This window comes from Papaver somniferum, chromosome 11 (genome assembly GCF_003573695.1).
Source record: "Papaver somniferum cultivar HN1 chromosome 11, ASM357369v1, whole genome shotgun sequence".
Taxonomy (NCBI): Eukaryota; Viridiplantae; Streptophyta; class Magnoliopsida; order Ranunculales; family Papaveraceae; genus Papaver; species Papaver somniferum.
The window spans coordinates 114,014,249-114,036,020 of record NC_039368.1 but is presented as its reverse complement, the minus strand read 5'-3'; the positions used below and the strand labels follow the sequence as shown (position 1 = coordinate 114,036,020).

The following is a 21,772-nucleotide window of genomic DNA, read 5'->3' as shown; positions in this document are numbered from 1 at the left end:
TGCTTCAACGTTCTCTCCAGAAGTCTCCACTTCTTCCGTCCAAGGTTCGTTCCCGTAGCCGTCACTCCTTCCTGCCAAGGATCATGCCGTAGACGCCATACTCCTCTTGTCAAGGATCGTGATCGCATCCAGCCAAGCCTCTTCTGATCACAGCTGCTACCAAGAACCGCTGCTGCTCATTTGTGGATAACAACCAGAGCTTCAACCTAGCAAAAACCACTACAAAGGTAATCCGTACTTCTCCATATTTTAGTTTCAGATGGAAGAAGTAATAGAGTCACCAGTACGGATGCAAGATGATATCTTTATCATGGTCAACTCACCGACCATACAATATTAGGATGTAAACCAAACTTGGGGACTGAGGTTCTACACGGAATCCCTTCACTGTCAAAGCTCAGAATACATGATCAACCAAAAAGTCATAGCCACGACAAGGTCATCTACTCTTCAAAGGTGTAGAGTTAGAATATCATCACCTCTCTGTCTAGAAGAAGCCTGCAACACTTTACGAGGCCTCAACGGATCCCAATCCTACTCAAAGAAAACAACTTCATCAACTAAAGAGAAGTGCGACTGGGAACTGCTCATCGCAGTCCATCCCGACAACAATCAAAGATTCATGAGATAACTCCAGAGACGCGACTGAGACATTTTTCTTGAAGAAACAGGGGGATCCACGATTAAAAACATAACTCTTTCACTTCTACCTCTTCGTTATCCAGAATATTTCGTCCATGTGATGTTCCAAGCATCCCATCATCGCATCCAAGAGAGTACAATAAGCTTATATTAATTCCAGAGGCGCGGATTCAAGGTGATATAATCAAAGTTGGCTATACATGGGGACTGAATCCTCCTTCAGTTTTAGAAGTTTAAATGCAGTCACCACCTTATCAGCAAATGCAACATCTTTCGGGAGAAAATAAGTTCAGGATGATTACACCTGGGGACTGCCAGCACGGGATTCCTTCACGTCACTCAATCAGGTTATTTCTGATATCAACATCATCACCGTCAAAGCTTTACAAGCCACGGTAATTTCTCAACATGAAGCCATACACGTGTATCAAAGACTCCAAAAGTGCGTCGCAGAGATAAAAGTATGCCTTAGATGTTTTTCACATATCCGGTCACGCTATCGGATCTAAAGTGTAAATGGGGACTGCTCATCACATCCCATTTCATACAACAATCCAAGATTCAAAATATGGTTCAAAGGATGTCGCTTGGAATGAACTCCTTGAAGACTTGATATCAGCACGTCAGAAATGGAACGCCTCTCAGCTCGTCTACTCCACCCAATGGCTCCGGAAGATTTTGCCCATACAAAAATCTCAAGCATATCGTTATCACAATCAGAAGGGAAAGAATGATCCTATGAGATAAAGATTCAGAATGAACGCAATTCATTCCGGTCAATGCCCAGGAGCTCAAAGAACATTTTAATTGCGTCTCAACAGCCCATGCACCAAATAACTTAAATTCAAGTACGGATCAACAACGCAACCACAATCTCCAAGATTATCTATGACATGATCATTGTCGAGCATATATTTCATCAATCCATCTCAGGAGTGCAATGGAGCTTAGTAAATTTTCAAATCCACTGGAGAGGTTAGATACTCATTCTTCTGGAGACAGAACCTTATTGCATATTCTGGAGAAGATCGATGGGACTATCGGGTGACTTCACGCGCAAAATAGAAAATATCACCTACCTTGAGTTCTCCTGGATCGCCTTGCTGATTATTATAACTATTGGAGATTTTTTTGTTTCCGTTGACGCCGCTAAAAAAGAAAGTCATTCACACCGAGCTTAATGTCCAAGTTTCATCAACTACTCATGGATATTACACTCACAACAAAAATACGAAGACAAAATGAAATTACCTTGCCGCTGACGGTTGGCACGCTTATGATCGAGCTGCTGCAAACAAACACAAGAAGCAGACGAGCGAATAATAAAAAAGGGAGGAAGTTAGCACGTCCTTTTATATGCATAGTGATTTTGGAATTCGAGTAGGGGAGGGTTTTCCCTTTGGATAATGCGCGGAAAAAGGAAGTTGGTCCCACGATGCCAACGCTCTTTGGCACCAACCTCCATGACCGAACCAGCAGTGCGCCAGCATGAGGAACACCAGAAGCTCAACCTGCAATACTCTGTAGCCAAGCCAGCCTCTCATCCTGCAATGCTCCGTACCCAAGCCAGCCGCTCAACCTGCAACGCTCCGTGGCCATGATAGCAGGGCGCCAGTACAAGGATCACAGACTGCTCATGCCCCTTGCCAAAGGTCAATCGAATTTTCCTGGTAATCTCCTCATGTATTGCTCTTTCAATTTTTATCCTCGTCTGTCACCATCTCATGCTTACCCCTCAACAATGCCAAGTCCATACCAAGTGTCTTCATGAAGATGATGAATTGAGATATTCGGTATCAATCTTGTTGTAGTAGATTCAAACAAGGAGAAGATAAGATGATAATCCCAACCGCGTGTGTCTTGGGAAAAAAATTTATGTACATACTTGTAAATTGAGTGATCTGTAACTTTATTTTTAGGAGTAGGAGATCCTTCAAGTTCCTCAATCCCACTGTGCTTCCATATCAAAAGTTAGGGATGCTCATGGTCGGTTTCGGCTCGGTTTTTGACAAAACCCATAACCGAATCCATTACTCTTTGTTTCTAATTTTTCAAACCAAAACCGCGCTATTAATCAACAGTTTCGGTTTTAGTTTTACCACTCGGTTTCGGTGAACCGAGTGTTCTGTCAGTTTTAGGGACTGACAGTTCAAAAAATAAAAAAATTCCCAATTTAGGTATAACCGACGGTCAGAAAATCATACTAATATTTACACTTTAAAATTTGGAATACAATGAAAATTTCTTCAAAAAAAAATATGTCATACAAATTACTAATATGCCAACAAGATGATTGTTTAAACCAGTACCACTCTTTAGCATAAACTAGATGACCGCTGCCACGGTGGGATGGTCGACCGAAAAAATTAACGCAAAACTAAATTTTATACTCACAGTTTAGTTCCCCCATAATGATATGGAGTCATACTTGTGAATTTATAACACGAAATTGTAAAACAATGAGAGGTTCAAATAAAGTAATGAGAGGTTCAAATAAATAAATTGTAAATCTATGGTCGCCATAAAAATATCACATTTCATTTTGGTCACCATATGTAACTATCTCAGCAATCGACCTTAGTGCCTCAATCACCAAATCTTGTAATACGCATAAATATGACAATGAGAACTTTTAAACCATGAGTTGAGTATATTTAACAGAACTGCAACAAGAGGGAGGAGAAACTATTAACCTGGTTAACTTCGTTGACAATTTGTACTTTTTGCAGCTGATCAGTTAAACGGCTGCCAGACAAGCAAACTGAAGTCATACTTAAGTGACTAAATATGCCTTGGTATGTGATTCTCTTCTCGAGCCTACTTGTAATTCACAGGCTCACAAAGATCCCAAATGGCGTATGTCCTCCGATGATGATATTAATGCTTTACTTCGAAATGGTACGTGGCCGTTAGTAAAATATGATCCTTCTATGAATGTTATTGGATGTAAATGGGTATTTCGTATTAAACGCAATCCTGATGGTACGATTGCACGTCGAAAGTCACGATTGGTTGCAAAAGGCTATAATCAGCAAGAGGGTATTGATTACTCTGAAACGTTTAGTTCAGTTGTTAAACCATGTACTGTACGTATTATTCTTACATTGGCTTTATATTCCAATTGGCATATTCTTCAACTTGATGTACAGAATGCCTTTTTATATGGAGAGCTTCAAGAAGAAGTGTATATGAAGCAGCCACCTGGCTATGTGGATCCTCGTTTTCCTACGCATGTCTGCAAATTACACCGTTCTCTTTATGGTCTCAAACAAGCTCCCCGTGCATGGTATCACAGGCTTAGTACCTTTTTGCTGCAAATTGTCTGTCACTTCGAAGTGTGAATCGTCCTTGTTTATATACAACGGTTCTCATGGTACTCTCTATTTGCTGGTCTATGTGGATGACATTATTGTTATAGGTTCTAATTCTACCTGTATTAAATCTATTCTTGATCGTCTACAACAAGAATTCGCAATTAAAGATCTTGGCTTCTTGTCTTATTTTATTGGAATTGAAGTTGTTCGTACACCCTCGGGATTGTTTCTTTCTCAACAAAGGTATGATCATGGTATTCTTATTCGTACAAAAATGGATGGTGTTAAGCCTATTCAAATACCACTTAGTGGGGACATATCTTTTGATCGTAATACTTTATTAACTGATGCTACTGAATATTGTAGTATTGTTGAAGCCTTACAATATTTGACTTTTACTCGTCTGGATCTGGCATATGCTGTTAATAAGGTTTGTCAATTTATGCATGCACCTACTTTGTTTCACTGGGGCTTAGTAAAGTGCGTACTTCGTTATCTTAAAGAAACGTCTACTTTTGGTATACTTCTTCGACCATCTCCTTCTCCACATTTATCTTTCAGTGCATATACTGATTAAGATTTGGCTGGATCTCTTGAAGATCGACGTTCAACCAGTGGTTATTGTGTATTTTTTGGTGTCTCTTGGAGTGCTCGTAAACAGAAAACCGTGTTACGTTCTAACACTGAAGCAGAATATAGAGGTCTTGCTATTTCTACTGCTGAAATTATGTGGATTCAATCACTTCTCTCAGAACTTCGTGTTTCCACTCAATCACCTCCGGTTCTATGGTGTGATAATCTTGGTGCAACTTATCTTACTGTTAATCCTATATTTCATGCAAGAACGAAACACATTGAGATTTATTATCATTTTGTGCGTGATCAGGTTGCTTTGAAACTTCTTGATGTCAGGTTTGTATCTTCTAAGGATCAAATCCTAGATATCTTCACAAAACCTCTGTCTAAAGACCGGTTTTCTCTCTTAAGGTTCAAGCTAACGGTTCAAGATCACCCGTTACGCTTGTGGGAGGGTGTTAAGGCATACAGTACGTGTATTAAGTAACACACGTTTATCTTGTTAAACAAGTCTTTTGTATTTTAGGAAATTATTTTAGGTTTGGAAACTATCTTACCTTGTAGTTGAAGGAAGACTTTGTATATGTATGTGTCTTGTAAAACCAATTGAAGTATGTGAGTTAATAACAAAACAAGTTCTGTTAAGATTCATTCTCTTCTTCTGTTAGTTCTAAGTTAAATCAAAACCATAACCCTAGTTTTTTTGTTTGTAATAAAACGATTCGAGCCGCTCATTGAAAAATATTAATGAATAAGAACTTCCACTCTATTGCCAAAGAAAGTCGAAGTTCACCTTTTCAAAACTTCCTTATTAATGGTAGCTACAAGATTGGATATAAAATGAAAAGACAACACAAGAAAAGGTTATTTCTAGATTATTCGTGGGTTTGGACTTGGATATGTATTGGCATCAAATCCATACATCAATACAAGGTTGGTACGATGCTTGGATTCGAGAAAAAGGGATAAAAATCGATTGGACATAAAACAAGTTAGTGAGATATTATCTCCGGTGATAGTTTATTTTTGGTGTTTACGTGGATCGTAAGGGATAGAATATCTTCCCTGTAATTCAGATTTATCTAAATAGAGAAGTTTGGGTTAAAAGAAGGAATATGCGTGAATAAAAAGAGAAAAAAAATCTGTGACGTGACCGAGAGAGTTAATGCAAAGATTTTTGGATGATATGCACCTGCGTTGTATCCAACCTCCTTCACCTTCTCTTTCTTTTCATGGAATGAATCACTTCATGATCTATAATGGTATTATCATCAATAAGCCTTCTCGAGACATAATCAGCCTAATAAGGGGAGATAATTCTTTCCATCATAGGCTTCATTCTAGATACTAGGATCTTAGAAATGATTTTGTAAGAGGTGTTACATAGCCCAATAGGTCTGAAGTCAGAAGGAGTACATGGTTTTTTCTTTTTTGGAATTAAAGAAATGTATGTCTTGTTTAGCTGTTTGGGCAAGAACTTAGTTGCAAAAAAAAAATTCACCATGTCACAAACATCATTACCAACTATACTCCATTGTGTCTTGTAAAAGCCATCTTGGAATCTCTCAGGTCCTGGAGAAGACCAACTCACCATACTTTTGAGAGTTTTATGTATTTCATATGATGGAGGCATGAGAAGTAATATGTTATCTTCTTCTGTGATTAAAGTAAGAATGTGAGAGTAGTATTGATCTTCAATTGTAGAATCTTGAGAAGTACTTATATTCTTAAAATTTTGTGTAAGCAATAGAGAAATGTCTTCTCTTGATTGTAACCAAGTACTATCATCTGTTTTTAAAGAATCAATATTATTTCTAGATATCTTCCTCTTAGTCAAAGTATGGAAATACTTGGTGTTGTAATCCATATCTTTTACAAATTTATCTCTGGGCTTTTGCTTGTAAACATCATGCTGAATTCTGTGCCACTTATCCAACTCTTGACTGACCTCAATAAATCTTGAAGTATTATCTGGAGAAAAAGAGAAAGCTTGTAGTTCAGATAATTGATGTTGAAGATTATCAACATTCTGATCAATGTTTCCAAAATGAGTTTTATTCCATTTGGAACAAGTAATCCTAGTGAACTGAAGTCTTTTAATGAGCTTGTAACCTGGAGACCCTTGAACTAAATTTTCCCAGGCCTTAGCAATTTCAGCTGCACAAGTTCTATCATGTAGCCAACTCTGGAAGAATTTAAAAGGCTTCCAAAGCTTCGGCTGAATATAATCAGTTATCAACATAATAGGACAAGGATCACTTCCAAGCTGATTTAAATGAAGAATTTTAGAGTCTTGAAAATGTAAAATCCAAGAACCATTTGTGAAAGCCATATCTAATCTTGATTTTTTATTCCCAGTTCCCAAATTATTGTTGGACCAAGTATGCTCTCTGCTTATAAAACGCAATCTTGTAATCCATTACTTCCTGAATGATAGAATTAACAAGGCCATCACCTGAAGAAGAAGCTGATGAATAATTATCTAAAATATGGAAATTAAGATCACCCAGAAATATCCAAGGTTGAGAAATATTGAGTCGAATATCTTTGATAAAATCCCATTGAACTTTCTTCTTATCATAATCACAGTAGCCATACATATAAAATAGTAACAACTATGATTGACTAGGATCACATTTTATTGCAGCATGAATCATATTGTATTCACAACTAACTACATCACAAATAAACCCATTCTTCCATAAAAGGGCTAATCCCCCAAAAATACCAACTGGTTGAAGAAATTTCATATTAAGAAATCTAAGTGGAGCCAATAAAGTTTTCATCATGTCTTCATGAATTTTTAGTTTCACATAGAAAGATGATGTCAGGGTATTGGGATCTAATTAAATCTCCGAGATGATCTCTGGTGGCTGGAGTATTGAGACCTTGGACATTCCAAGAAATGACTTTCATATTATAGAAGCTATGCTTAAAAGACAAAGAAATTCTAGGACTCAGTCCATCCCAAAAACCGACTCTTCCAACAATTTCATGATGACTACAACAACAACTACTAAAATAACACCGGTCAAAAATCAGGTTTCTGCAATGGATGACAACTCTGCATCCATCTCAGGAGAGGAACATGTACTTCTAATACCAAAACTCTTTATAAAATAATTTTTACTTTTACACTCAAGTAGACTAGTTCTATTGAATTTTCCCATCATTTTCATTCCAATTTTTCTTTAGTTTATAAAATGAAGTTCCTCTCTTGGGATGTCTGTGGGTTTGGAAATAAATACACTAGATAATATCTAAATGATTTGATAAGATCAAATGATCCTGACATAATCTTACTTGGTGAAACTAAGAACCAACTTAGGAAAGATTAAATTATCATAATGTTGTTTTCTGTGAACCAATTGGTCAGTATGGTGGTCTATGTCGGAAGGATTGTATAGGTATCCATGTTATAGAATCTAACCTTAATGTTATTACATGCATAGTAAAAATTAATGTTAGAACCAACCAGTCCTTAATCTCCTTTATTTATGGCTCCCTTAATGAAGATACTAGGAAACAACAATGAGATTCTACGAATATGATAGATCAACATTAAAAGCTATCATGGGTTGTAATAGGTGACTTGAACCTCATCATTAATAAAAATAAGTAGTGAGCACGTGCATTGCACGTCAGTCATGCTATTTCTACTTTACAAAGAATTTGGTGGTGATTTTAATACCATATATTTTTATTTGAAAATTAGTCGTTTCTTGAACTTTAGAATCAATCATTTTTTTCTTTTGTAGATTTTTTCAATTTATTTTTAGGTTATGTCTAATTTTAAGTTATGTCTAACTTTTAAGGAGAAAGCATATAAAATTTGGAGAAATATAAAAAAATTTGAAAAACAAAAATCTGATATCATTATTTTTTCTCATTGCGTAGATAATTTAAAGGGCTTTCCAAGTATATAACATTTACAAAAATCCGACGTGTAGTTTAAACGGTATGAGGTTTTTAAATAAATAAAAAATGCATTTACTCTTACGTCCTTGTAAATATTCTTTATACCACTTCTTTAAGATCTAACGTCTAATAAAAAAGAGGAATCTAATGATCTAACGGCTAAAAGCAATAGTTCAGACGAAATTCTGTTTATGAGATCTAACGGTGGCATTATAATGTTTGGAGATCTAACTGTTATATCTACTTGAATTTTGTAATCACTTGTTGCCATAAAAAGGGGGGGAGATGATAAGGAATGAGGAAATATAGTGAGTCAATATCAGCTTGACAAATATAGGAAAATTCTGGATAATGCTAATCTGCATTCTTTATCTTTTGTTGGTAATCCTTATACTTGGAAAAATCGGAGACAAGGAGAAGAATTGATTCTAGAGAGACTTGATAGAGTAGCTTCCACTATATACTGGTTGAATAATTATCCTACTGCCATTGTCTATCATTTGGTTCATATGGCAAGCGATCATTGTCCAATTCTCCTCTCAACTGCTCAGCATGATAGTGGTACCAATAAACCATTTAGATTTAACATGACTTGGTTTAGAGATTCTACTTGTAAAGATATTATCAAAAGTAGTTAGAAATCTACTCATACAGGATCAGCTAAGTTTCTTTTTGGTACTAAACAAAATCTAAGAAAATGAAACTATGAACACTTTGGAAACATTTATACTCAAATTGCAAAAACTACGTCTCAAATTTATAATCTTCTTGCTAATGGTCGCAACATGTCTTGTGACTTTTGGTATGATGCAGAGGAAGATTATTGGAAACAGAGAGGTAAGAATGATTTCTATAAATTCGGTGACAGGAATACTAGGTACTTCCACAACAAAGCCAATTTTAAGAAAAAAAATCCAAATCGGTACCTTGCAGAATAATGTAGGAATTTGGTTATCCGGTAGAAATGCAATTGCAGATACTCTTAAATCGCATTTTCTAAATATGAGCAGAACTACTAATCCTCCTAGTCCTGTTGAATACTTAATAAATATCATTCCTTGTATTACTAAAGAAGACAATATTATGCTGACTAAAATCCCTTCTGTTGATGAAATCAAAGCTACTGTGTTTAGTATGTAGTCTTGGACAACTTCAAGCCCTAATGGTTTTCCACCATGATTTTATAAGGAAATGTGGGACACTATATGAGATTCTACTGTAAGTATGGTCCAAGGTTTTCTTCATTCTAAGCATATGTTGAAGCAGTTAAATCATAATTTACTGCGTTGATCCCTAAAATTAATTGCCCTAAGAATGCAGTTGATTTCAGACCTATAAGTCTGTGTAATGTAGTCTACAAGATTATATCTGAACTCTTATCAAGTAGGCTCAAACCTCTACTGAATAAAATCATTTCTCCTAATCAAACTGCTTTCTTGTATGGTAGATTAATAACAGATAACATGGTAATTTCTTATGAGCTTGTTGACACTCTGAAGAAAACTAGGACTCAAAAGGGATGGATGGTAGTTAAATTGGACATATCTAAAGCCTTTGATATGATATAATGGAGTTTCTTATTAGGAACTTTAGAAAAACTTGGTTTTTGTGATGATTGGTGTTGTATGATTGAACAATGTCTGTCAACTATCTCTACTTATATTTTGTTGAATGGTTCACCTTGAGAGGTTTTTAAACCTCAAAGAGGATTGAAACAAGGAGACTAATTTTCTCATTATGTCTTTATCCTTAATATGGACTCCTTCTCTATAGCTCTCTTAAATGCTAAGCAAAATGGTAGTATTCATGGTATGAAAGTTACTAATTCCAGTCCTTTTGTTTCCCACTTATTCTTTGCTGATGATTGTTTGATTTTCTCTAAAGCCAATGTAAGTGAATCTAGGATCTTAGCTAAGATTATTGAACAATTCAGTCTCTTTTCTGGGTAATCTGTCAATTTTGACAAGTCAGCTATGGCTTTTAGCCCTAAAATTCCTAATTATGTTAAGAATGAAATCTCAAATATTTTACGCATTAAGAAAATGACCTTAAATGACAAATATTTAGGAGTTCCACTTCTTATCCAGAAAAATAAAATGCAAATTTTTAGTGTGTTATTAGATAGATATGGTGACAATCTTCACACTTGGAAATCTAAGTTTCTAAGTCGACCAGAAAGAACTATATTACCTCAAATTGTCCTTGGAAATACTGCTAACCATCATCTTGCTATTATTCATATGCCTAAGAAACATACTGATCAGATGGATTCTATCCAAAGGAAATTTTGGTGGAACAAAATGAAAAATGGGAGAGGAGTCTACCTTAAGAGATGGGATGATGTGGCAAAACCAAAGTATCAAGGTGGAATGGGTATAAAAAAGACAGAAATTGTTAATAAGGCCTTGTTAACAAAATTAGCTTGGAGAATGATCTCCTATCCAGATGATTTATGGTCTTAGATTCGAGAAGGTAAGTATTTTTCTAATGGGAAAACTAGGCTAAGGCTCCACCCATGGATAACCTATAATATCAAGCCCTTAATTAAAAGAAGTTTAAATCTAGACCCCTAAATATTAAAAGTCGTTGATACCCTTATGCATATTGTCAATCCCACAATTAGATAAAATTTAAATTTAGGACCAAAATTATTAAAATATAGTGTGATGATGTTCCACCACCTACAACGACCACAACCACCGCCAACCACCAACGTAAAGCCACCTCCGACCACCACCGTTATCCACCTACGAACCCACCACGGCCGCCAGCCACCGCCAACCACCTCTTGCCACCACCGTCAGCCACCTCCGACCACCACCAACATATGGATGTGTACGCAGAAGCTACACATGCATATGGCATGTGTATCCAGAAGTTACACATGCATATGACATGTGTAATGCAAAGTTACACTTGTATATAGATGTGTGCTCAGTAGTTACACATGTGTACGCAAAAGTTACACATACGTATGGCATGTGTGTCTACAAGATATGCATGTGTAATAAAAAGCTACACATGCATATGGATGTGTACTCATTAGTTATACATCAAAACTACACAGAGAGAAAATACATGTATTACTTTAATATTCATTTACAATAATTTGTATGTTTATCAATTATAGTAATTGCTTGTTATTGGAGTCAAAACACTAGATATGTGAAATGAAATCCTCGAAGTGAAACGAAACCCTCGAAATAAGCCATTATATCCGATATATAATCCCCTTGAAGCACCAAGAAAATCTGCATATCCCAGAAAAAAATATAGTCAAAATACCCCACAAAATGAGGCAAAAGTTCGTAAACAGGTAAATCTATGTAACCAGAATTTATACATACAATCAGCATGTGTAATTAGAAGTTACACATCTAATTAGCATGTGTAACTTCTAGTTACACATATATTTATCATATGGGCTATGTACTAAACAGTTACACATGCATCATATGTGAATTTTTTTGACTGTAAAATTTGTTCATTTTAGCATGTGTAGAAAAGAGTTACACGTGTATCTGGCTAGTGTAACTAGAAGTTAAAAATGCATTTTACTAGCAAAAAATTCCATCAAAGCATCATACTAAAAATTCAAAGACAAGTTATTTATATTACAAGAAGAATAGTTGATCCTAGATTCTCAGCACAACCAATCATACATGTCAAAGCTAAAAACAAGTTTTAAATGACACGAGGTAACTTACCATTAATTATATTATACCGAATCAGGTCCTGAAGAAAGACGCATGCAAGTCTCACAAGTTTTTTGTCCTGCAAAGTAATAAGACAAAAAGGTACCATAATATCATATTAAAATGAAGTATCTGCTCTTCTTGTTAGATGAAATCTCATGAATTGCAATCACACTACGAAAAAGTTGTTTTTATGGTCGGATCCTAATAACAAGGTAAGTTAAAAAGGAAAAAAAATACACAACTGGAAAATAAACTGCTTTACTAATTTGCAGGAACTAACTGAATAAATTACAATTAAGAGATCAGTTGCAATAAGAACTTAAATAGATGTGTAATACGACTTGTGAACCGGAAGTTACACATGCATATGAAATGTATAATCGGAAGTTACACATCCAATTAGATAGCGTAACTGACAGTTACACATTCAGTTAGTATATCCTCGGACATAAACTGAGAATCAAAAACAAAAACATATGGCATACTTCAGTATAATAAAAAGAATAGTATCATCAAGTATGAGACTCATGCACGATACCCTTAGTTTTACTTACTACCATCACGAAGCTTCTGAAATTCGTCTCGTACAACGCCTCTGATGATAGCCTCAATATTCCCTCCCTTGCATATCCCAGAGTATAACTTTTATGTATCATTTCCAGCTGCTGAAACCAAAACAGAAGAAAACATTAGCAAAACATACTGTGAAAATCTCAAAAAACATTAATAAGTGAAAGCCAAAAATAGTTAATTACTTCATCCTTGGGTGGGTTTGTAACACTTGACTTCTTCCATTCTGTATACTCGGATAATGTTCATCCCAGAACCTCCAGAATCCATGTAAAACACCCACCTGGTTCACTGACCTTCACAGCTAGATGCAACATCCAAACATTCAACCATGTTCAATCCATAAATACAACCCCATTTCAAATCCCTGTAAGCATTCAATATATTATTCACATATATAAATGCTTAGTAATCTATATCAAACGATAGACACACACACACACACACATACACACACACACCACAAAATCTATCAGATTCTTAGATGATAAGCACGATAATACAGTATGAAGTTCTATTTTAAGCAACACCGATATTGAATTAAACATAATAATAATCGGAACTGAGAATCATTTCAAATACTCGTAACACTAAAAAATGCTTCACTTAACTATCACACATCCAATTGGCATATGTAACTAGAAGTTACACATTCAATTTGCATGTGTAAGTAGAAATTACACACCTAATTGACATGTGTAACTATTAACTAAACATCTATATACCTAGCGTACTCGTAAAATCAGAAGGCATACACTTCGTAGTTACACAACATTTTGAACAAATTCGTTTTATGTTAGTTTTCACAATTAAAACAGCTAAATCTGGTAACAACCATGATAAGTTAGGTATTCTTTAAACAAACTAATAACTAATTTTTGACGCCTGCATATGATGTTCAAGTAGAGCGATAGACATATAGTTGTATCAAACCTGCCTGCACCTTTGCACCTTTTCATCTGGTAATTCTGCTCCATAGGTAATAACTTTCAGTTTCTTCGTTTCTGAGCATCCCTTTTCCCTACACAAAACCAGTAGTGTAAGCCAACAAATAACATAAAATGGATACATAATCACCTAAATTGAATGGACATAAGAATCACATTCTTTGAGAAACTCAATCATAACGAAACATGAATCAAATTCCTTGTAATTTCTCACCACCACCAGCAATAAAAACTAAACATGGTTCATCCTCTTTATTCTCATATTCTTCTTCAATTTTATCCACTTACTATTCAACCTCCCCCATCAAAATTATCACCACCACCATTAATCAACCCTGTAAAATCAAATTGAAATGTAAACAGCAACAAATCGAACCTAAAACAGCAACAAATAACAAATAAAAGCCTGCCTAGATTCAAATTACATGAATCGATTGATTCAAGAAAAATCATGTGTTTTTATCTCCAATCTCATTTGACGGTTAACGGAGATTAAGATGCTCTTAATTCATTAATAAACTTAGAGAAATTCAGAATAAAAATTAAATTGATTTTCAATTCGAAACCGTAGAAAATTTGTTGACAAAAAAATTCTGAAAATTTCAACTCAAAACAGAGAACTAGATGAAATAACTATATGTAGATCCATATTCTGATCATCTTTTGAATAATGATTTATAGATGAAATCAGATCGCTTAGGTTTTCAACAGCAAACAAAAAAAAATTCATCCGATATCGATTTGGAAATCATCAATCAGGAGTTTAAAACGAAAGAAAAGATGAAGATATATTGAACTTATCTTTTTCATCATGATCTGATGATTAAATCTTCATTTCTAGTTGTTGCTGACGATTTTCATTCAGTTTTCTTCACCGGTACGTACTGAAATCGCAAGAACACGAGTTGTTGGATGTTTAACTGTGTGAGAACTTGATTTCGAGAGAGAAATATTGTTTCAGATATGGAAATGAAGAGAAACCATTTCTGCAGAAGAAGAACTCGTCTGGAGGAGAGAAAGATGAATTATGAAAATGAAAATTTGTTATGATTTTTTTGTTTATAAACAAAAGGGTAGTGTTGTCATTATTAAAATTAATAATAATTAATTACGGGCCAGAACTGAAATTTTTTTTGATATTTTGGGCCTAGTGATATCATTTTCTTAAAGCATGGAGTTGATAGTGGATGATCCATTTAGTGGGGCTTCTATACATTGAACCCATATAGTAGGGGGGTTATAGTAGTTTTCACTTTTCTAATACAAATGCTTTGCATGGAGAATGTGCTGCCAGTGGTTCATGGATATGTAAAGGAATTTTAGAGGGTCTAGATTTTATTAGGAAGTATAGCTGTTGGGAGATTGCCACAGGTGAAAAAATCAACATTTGGAAGGACAGGGTTCCTACAATTGATGGTCTTATAAACTCTACTTTCTATTCTTCTAATATGAGTACCGCCAGTCAGCTCATTGATGCTGATTGTCTGTCATGGAAAGTGCATATTTTATATTTCTTCTTTGACCATGTAATTGTTAGGGAGATTCTGAAAATAATAATTCCTGGTAGTGGTAGTGATACTCTAAGATGGATCCCTGAATACAACAGTTTTTTCACAGTAAAATCTGCCTATAGGGTGATCCTCAGTGAGTACCAAGTTCAGAATGGCATTTACAACAATCGGGATAATATCAACCGGAAATTCTTTTGCAAACAAAACATTCCACCAAGAATTTTGCACTTGTTGTGGAAATGTTTAACTGGCTGCCTTCCCACGGGTGATAGGTTCACTAGATTTGATTCTGACATATCTGCTTCGTGTCCTTTTTGTAATTTCTCTGTGGAAACTATGCACCATCTTTTTCTTGAATGTAATACTTTAAAAGAAGTATGGAATCTGTGTGACTCTAACCTTACTGGTTGCTACAGCTATAGGAAATGTCAACTTGGATGCGTGGATTGTAAGTACTTTTGGAACTCCAATTAATATTCCAGCCAAATGCAAGAAGTATTTCAAACTTAATTACTAGATATTACAATGACCGGAAATCTTCATGTATTCCAATCTCTATTAGAGATAGTCATGCAAATGGTAGGCAACCTACTTTCTGGAACCCACCAAATGCGGATAATTTGAAAATTAATTTTGATGCTGATTTGATTAAAAAAATGGTAATGCAGGATTGGGACTAATTGTTAGAGATGTTTCAGGTGCGCAACATGGACTTAGATACCGGTTCACAACAGCAGTAACTCCAGAAGGTGCGGAAGCTGCAGCAGCTCTATTGAAAGTAAATTGGGCAAAAGAAAAAGGAATAAGAAGACTCCACATAGAGGGAGACTGCAATAACATGATAAAGGAAATAAATGGTGCAAGAGGCTCTGTTAACTGGAAAGCAAACTCTTGGATAGAAGACATTATTGTTATTCTCAATAGTTCTTTTGATTCTTGGCTATGTTCTGTTGATCTTTAGAGAAGCAAATAATGCAGCACATAAACTAGCAAAACATGCTATTTCTAATTCTAGTTGTGAAATCTGGTTTGATCAAGCTCCTGACTGGGTTAAATGACTGTATCCGGCAGAATCTTAACAATATTCTTCATTAAATTAATGAAATAATCCTTCCATCATTTTTTTTTTTTTAAAGAAACAAGTGGAGCCTACTGCACGCACTTGACGTGAACTTGTGACGCTTTGGTCCTTCTCTTCTTATAGATTGATGTGGTGATCTGAAATTGATGTTCCCATCCTTTTTTTCTCAACGAATTTGCACACGAGAAGCCCAAACATTCTTGAGACTCAAGAGGATAGTGTTTCCAAAATGGGGTCCTCTCTTCTTCTCATAGTACTTCACTTTAAAAATCTCGAGAAAAGAGAATGTAAATTCTAGATTCCCGTCTTTGTTCAAAAAAATAATAATAACAATTCTAGATTCCCGCAGTTGACCCATAACCTGTCTGTGTAGGCTAAAAAAATCTACTAAGAAGTTTAAACTGTCGTGCAAGGGGAAAAAATGGCACAAACCAGTACTAGTTGAGGAGCGCAAAGCAACGTTAATATGTTAATCTCAAATAATATTATCCTCCACGACAAGCATGATTGGAGCCACTTAACAATGGATGATGACACTGACAACTGTATCCAAGAACATGTCTTCCAGAAATTCAATACGGCGAAAAAAAAGTTCATTAAAATGAGAAATCTATATACATAAAAATATTAACAGAGACGAATTATCTGTACCCACATTGTACATGGGCAAAAATAAGACAATTCACGAGCCGAGACCATATATAGGACTTTTTGCATTATTTTTCTTTGGGAGCACGCAGAAGTATATGATACCTCTATTGCGACTTTCAGATGCTGTCACAAGCATAGACTTTCTTATGGCGATCAGCAGACATAAATAAAGTGGTATCTATCTACCTAGCCGAGTGAATACACCATTCGCTCGGATAGTTCTACACCCACAGCCTTCATGTATCTTTGCAACTGAGTTTCCATGTAATGCTTTTCGCTGGAACCAAACGCTCGTTGCAGATCCTTCGGTAAGAACCACAAATTCAACAAGATATACGTCATATAAAGTCACGGTATCAGATTAAGGAGAAGTACAGGAACTTAATGCGGGATTTAAGAAGTAAAAAAGAAATCAAGATTGTTAAAACTTATGCATACCTTGAATCTTATACGGGAGTTCTTCAATCCAATTAAAACATTACCAACATCACTATCGTTTATTTCATCGGCTGATAAACTACTATCCTTGTCTGAGTCATCAGCATCAGATCCTTCAAAATCAGGATCCAACATTTCCTCATCACCATCTTCATCATCACTGACAAATTCAACTGGACCGTCTTCACCAGAATTCATATTTTGTTGCCCACTGGAATTCTGAGGGAGCTGACATGGCGAGGATTCTTCATTTGGCAGGGTAGCATAATCAGATAAGACTACATACGGCTTTCTATCTAGCAAAAGCCTGGCATTATAAAATGAAACCCACCTGCAGAATAATTTCATCCCAGTCTTCAGAGAACCAACCAAATATAGACACTGTACATCGTCCAAGTAAGTCTAGACAAATTAACATGCAGACAATGTTTAATGAACAGTTCTAGAGTAAATCCAAATGCTATCACAATATACTATATGTAAAAATAATGAGAGCTACAAAGTGGTTGATATTCTAAGTACTCTTGTTCATTATGCAAACATCAGGAACTTACTTGTAACGAGAAGGACAGAGAAGCTCAGATGGCTGGTATGCTGCTTTGTATCTCATTTTGTTGCACGAGTGAATATAATAACCGAGATAGTAGTATTGAAGGCTAGGACAAACAGCTTCGGTCTCCTTTACCCAACTTATTTCTTGTAGGGCAGAGTACTTACCTAAGGACAAGAAAGCAAGATCTGGATCCCAGAATAAATATTTACTTGATAAGCACCTCGGAAGGATATCCACCACACCAACAGCAACAAGCCGCCCATCGATCCGATATTGCTGATGGAAAGAACCAAAACCACAAGGTGGAACTGAACTATTGCCGGATGGAGGAATAAACACTATGGGAGTATCAATAAGGAATCTTCTATACGAGCTTTCCTTGACATCTTCAGGTTTATCATTGTGCACTTTTATCTGATACCTTCTATACAAATCATATTCTTCAGGATCAAAACTCGATCTCTTTAAACGCATCTCAAGCCTCCGCCTTTTTTGCTGGGGAGATTTGGTGCTCTCCACCATGGAACATTGCTTAATTCGGAAGGTTCTAGGAGAGTTGCTAGAGACTATCGTGGTTCCGGGCACTTGACCTGTGTGAATTGGTGTTTCAGCAGAGTAGAAATTAAGGTGCCCATTAACAGCTCTGGCCGACAAAACAGTAAACTCCTCCAGCTGATTCAAAGAACATGCTAGCCTTTCAGCAATAAATTTTGGTGAAAGCTCAGAAGACATTCCATTTTGATTTGCACCAGTTTGCGATACTCCAAGCATGTTAGTATCTTGCTCTGCCAATTTAGACCGCTTAAAGATCGCCGCTATCTGAAATGAAATGTTGCTAGAGTACAAGATATCTTCAGATCCTCCAATTTGCTTCTTTTTGGCATTCGTAAACTTTTTCATAGTAGCCTTTGGTAGTTGTATATCTGAAGGAAAGCCCTCACTTACAGCCCATGCATGTACAACAAAGTCAATTTGGCTTGATAAGTGCTGAAGAAATTTCTCTTCCTCACTGTTTCCTGCAGAACTACCAGTGGAGGATTTCTTGACTGTGGAGATAGACGTATCCGAACCATCCATCAATATATCTGGCTTTTTCTGATCTAATGTGCCATTTAGATACCTAATCATGAGTAAGACCACCATCAGCCAGAAATACAATTTACTTTAAAAAAATTTCTAAGCTACCCTTTGGGGTATCTGTAAAGTATAATCCTAAAATGCGCATATAATTATAATTACAATGTAGCACTTGAAAAGGGTGAAATCCATTTTCAGCAGTTAACCAGATGGCAGAAGTATCTCTGCTACATAGTGTCTCAAGAGTGGTTTACTGTCTAAATGACCGGGTAAACAGGATCAAGTATGGGATTCCCCGTTGAAAACGACGGCTCTGAATTTATTTTACTGGAAGAACTACAAACATATGTGCTTCACATAGAATGATACCATCAGCTAAATGAAAGCAAGGTCAAGCCGTCAAGGTAAAGGAAAAAAAAGGTACCTTTGCATTCGTTTAGACACGCGAAGCTGCTCTTTGGAAGCAACAAAGTCAGCTGCCTTTAGACGGATAGTATATGCTGGGCAACATGTCTTATCCATCTCAGGTTTGTAAAGAAAACACCCAGATCTCCTCCAACCTCGGTCAAGAAGATCTGTGAACAAGTGTAAAAAAATAAATATTATACACATTCCTAAACCAAATTCTGAGATCATACAACCACATCGAAAATCCAACCGCGGAAATGAGCATACTATTTCATAACCGGAAAAAAAAAATCTCACAAAAGGTGCAAAAATAAAAATAAATTACTAACCTTGGTAGTCATCCACTGTAATGCTTTGAGCCCATAGACCTACAAAAGTTATACAAGAGAATTTCAGACGATAGACTTACTTGATTGAAATTGCACCAAATATACAAAGTCGAAATACCAAATTTTCCCAATAACTTATTAAGATTTGGGGCAAACAACTACTCACTTACATTGTTCGATCCATAAACAGGAACAATTATGAACATCTATAATTGAAAATTCACTTCAACTCAGATCATACGTTACAAAAAATAACAACAACTGACAGAAAAAAAAAAAGAAGAAGAAGAAGGAAATTGGATAAAACTAACCATGAGTAACACTGGAACGGGCAGATGATTTACAATAACCACAGGTACTCTTTCTTCTACCAACATCAGAAACAACAGTTTCAGCTATACTGTTGTTACTGCTACTCGCTTCATTCTTGATCTTCCCCGACGACATTTTCTTTAAATTTTTTTTGACCTACAATTAAACAAATTAGTCTTTCAACAAAGAAAATAAACATAGGGTTATGCATAATCAACGAAAAGCAGACAAGGAATCGTAACAAACCTGGATAATCGAGAGATTCAGAGATTGCTGTCTCGAGTAAGATTCTTCTTTTCCCCAAACAAGGTCTCTCTTTCTCTGTCTGATTGCAAAATTACAGAAGAAACGGATATTCTTAGAAATAAGCAAAATATAACAATGTTTTGAATTACTTAAATGGCCTTTAGTCAGTCGGAGAAGCAAACTACCCTTATGATTTTTTAATCTAGCAGTTAAATTGGTCATCCACGTCAGCTAGGGAAACTTACTAAATCCTATGAGATGGCGAAGCTAGTAGCGGAACGCTGAACAGAATAGCGTCCAGGTGAACGCTGGACGCTGAACCGACCAGTGTTTGACTTGGTCAGCTAAGTCGACAATGCTGAACTGTTCAGCGTCCAGGAATCGGGTTTTCTCCAGCGCAGAAGCCCATTCTTCCTCAGTTCTTCCCATTTCATTTTCCTTCTCAAACACACCCGCAAATGGATTTCGTAGATCAGTGATTCTAGACGTTTATTTCTCAATTCCTTCAGTGAGATTGTACTCCCTCGATTTCTTGATCGTTTGAGAGTATTTTCATTCAATTCCGTCCACGAAATTGATTGAGGTAAGGATTTAAAATTTTAGGTTTTTGTTTTCTTGATTTTTGATTATGACGAAAATTTGATGATATTGATGATTGATAGTTGATACAATGCATGATTTAGATGATATGTTTACGTGATTTAATGATATGTAATTGAAATTGATTTTTAGAATTGTTAGGGTTTAATTTGATTATTTGTGATGAACAAAAAATGAAATTGTTGATAATTCGATTATTTGTATGATGAATTGATAATGATAATTAGTTTGTATGGATGATAATGATAATTTAGTTTGTATGGATGAATTGATTAGTTGTATGGATGAAAATGAATGACAATGATAACGATATTTTTTTCCATGTTTGTTATTGATTGTAGTATGAGTATGGATGAAATGCTAGATCGGTTGGATATAGTTTCATCAAAGAATTATGATAGACATATATGTTACGATGTTACGAAAGCCCCTTGCAAAGTAAGCTTTAGAGGTAGTTTGAAGGATATTGAAGTGTGTTACAAAATTGTAGTGAAAGATAATCCGGTAGCAAAACGATATTGTGCCAATTGTGTCTTTTCTTCGGTTTTTGAGTTTGATTTCGCCAATGGGGATAGAGGCTTAGTTGAAGCTATAGCTGAGAGATGGTGGTCAAAAACTAAGAGCTTTCATTTTCGGGAGTTTGAAATTGGCCTCATTCCTTTAGATTGGTACATGTTAACGGGAATTCCCACTGGTGACCCTAGTAGTAGTTATGTCGTAGTTGGGTAGTGATCTAACATATCCTGCTCTAGATGATTTATATTTTTTGGATATCAAAAATTATGGTGTATGGGACTCTAAGAAAAAATCATTATCCTTAGCAGTCTTGAGAGAGTACATTGATAGTAGAAAAAACCAGGATAATACTGCGTGTGCAGAGACATTGACACGAGCATTCTTT

General features: G+C 35.7%; 1 protein-coding gene across 1 annotated transcript; it reads right to left on the bottom strand.

Annotated features, from left to right (window-relative positions):
- Positions 1-16,722: 16,722 nt before the first annotated feature.
- Positions 16,723-20,378, bottom strand: LOC113322693 (arginyl-tRNA--protein transferase 2-like). The gene is made up of 7 exons (XM_026570832.1): positions 20,272-20,378; positions 20,025-20,181; positions 19,714-19,752; positions 19,401-19,551; positions 17,901-19,019; positions 17,347-17,677; positions 16,723-17,211 (listed from the first exon to the last, which is right to left on the bottom strand). The coding sequence occupies exons 2-7, from the start codon at positions 20,158-20,160 to the stop codon at positions 17,095-17,097; spliced, it is 1,893 nt and encodes a 630-aa protein (XP_026426617.1). The 5' UTR covers positions 20,161-20,181; positions 20,272-20,378; the 3' UTR covers positions 16,723-17,094.
- Positions 20,379-21,772: the final 1,394 nt, after the last annotated feature.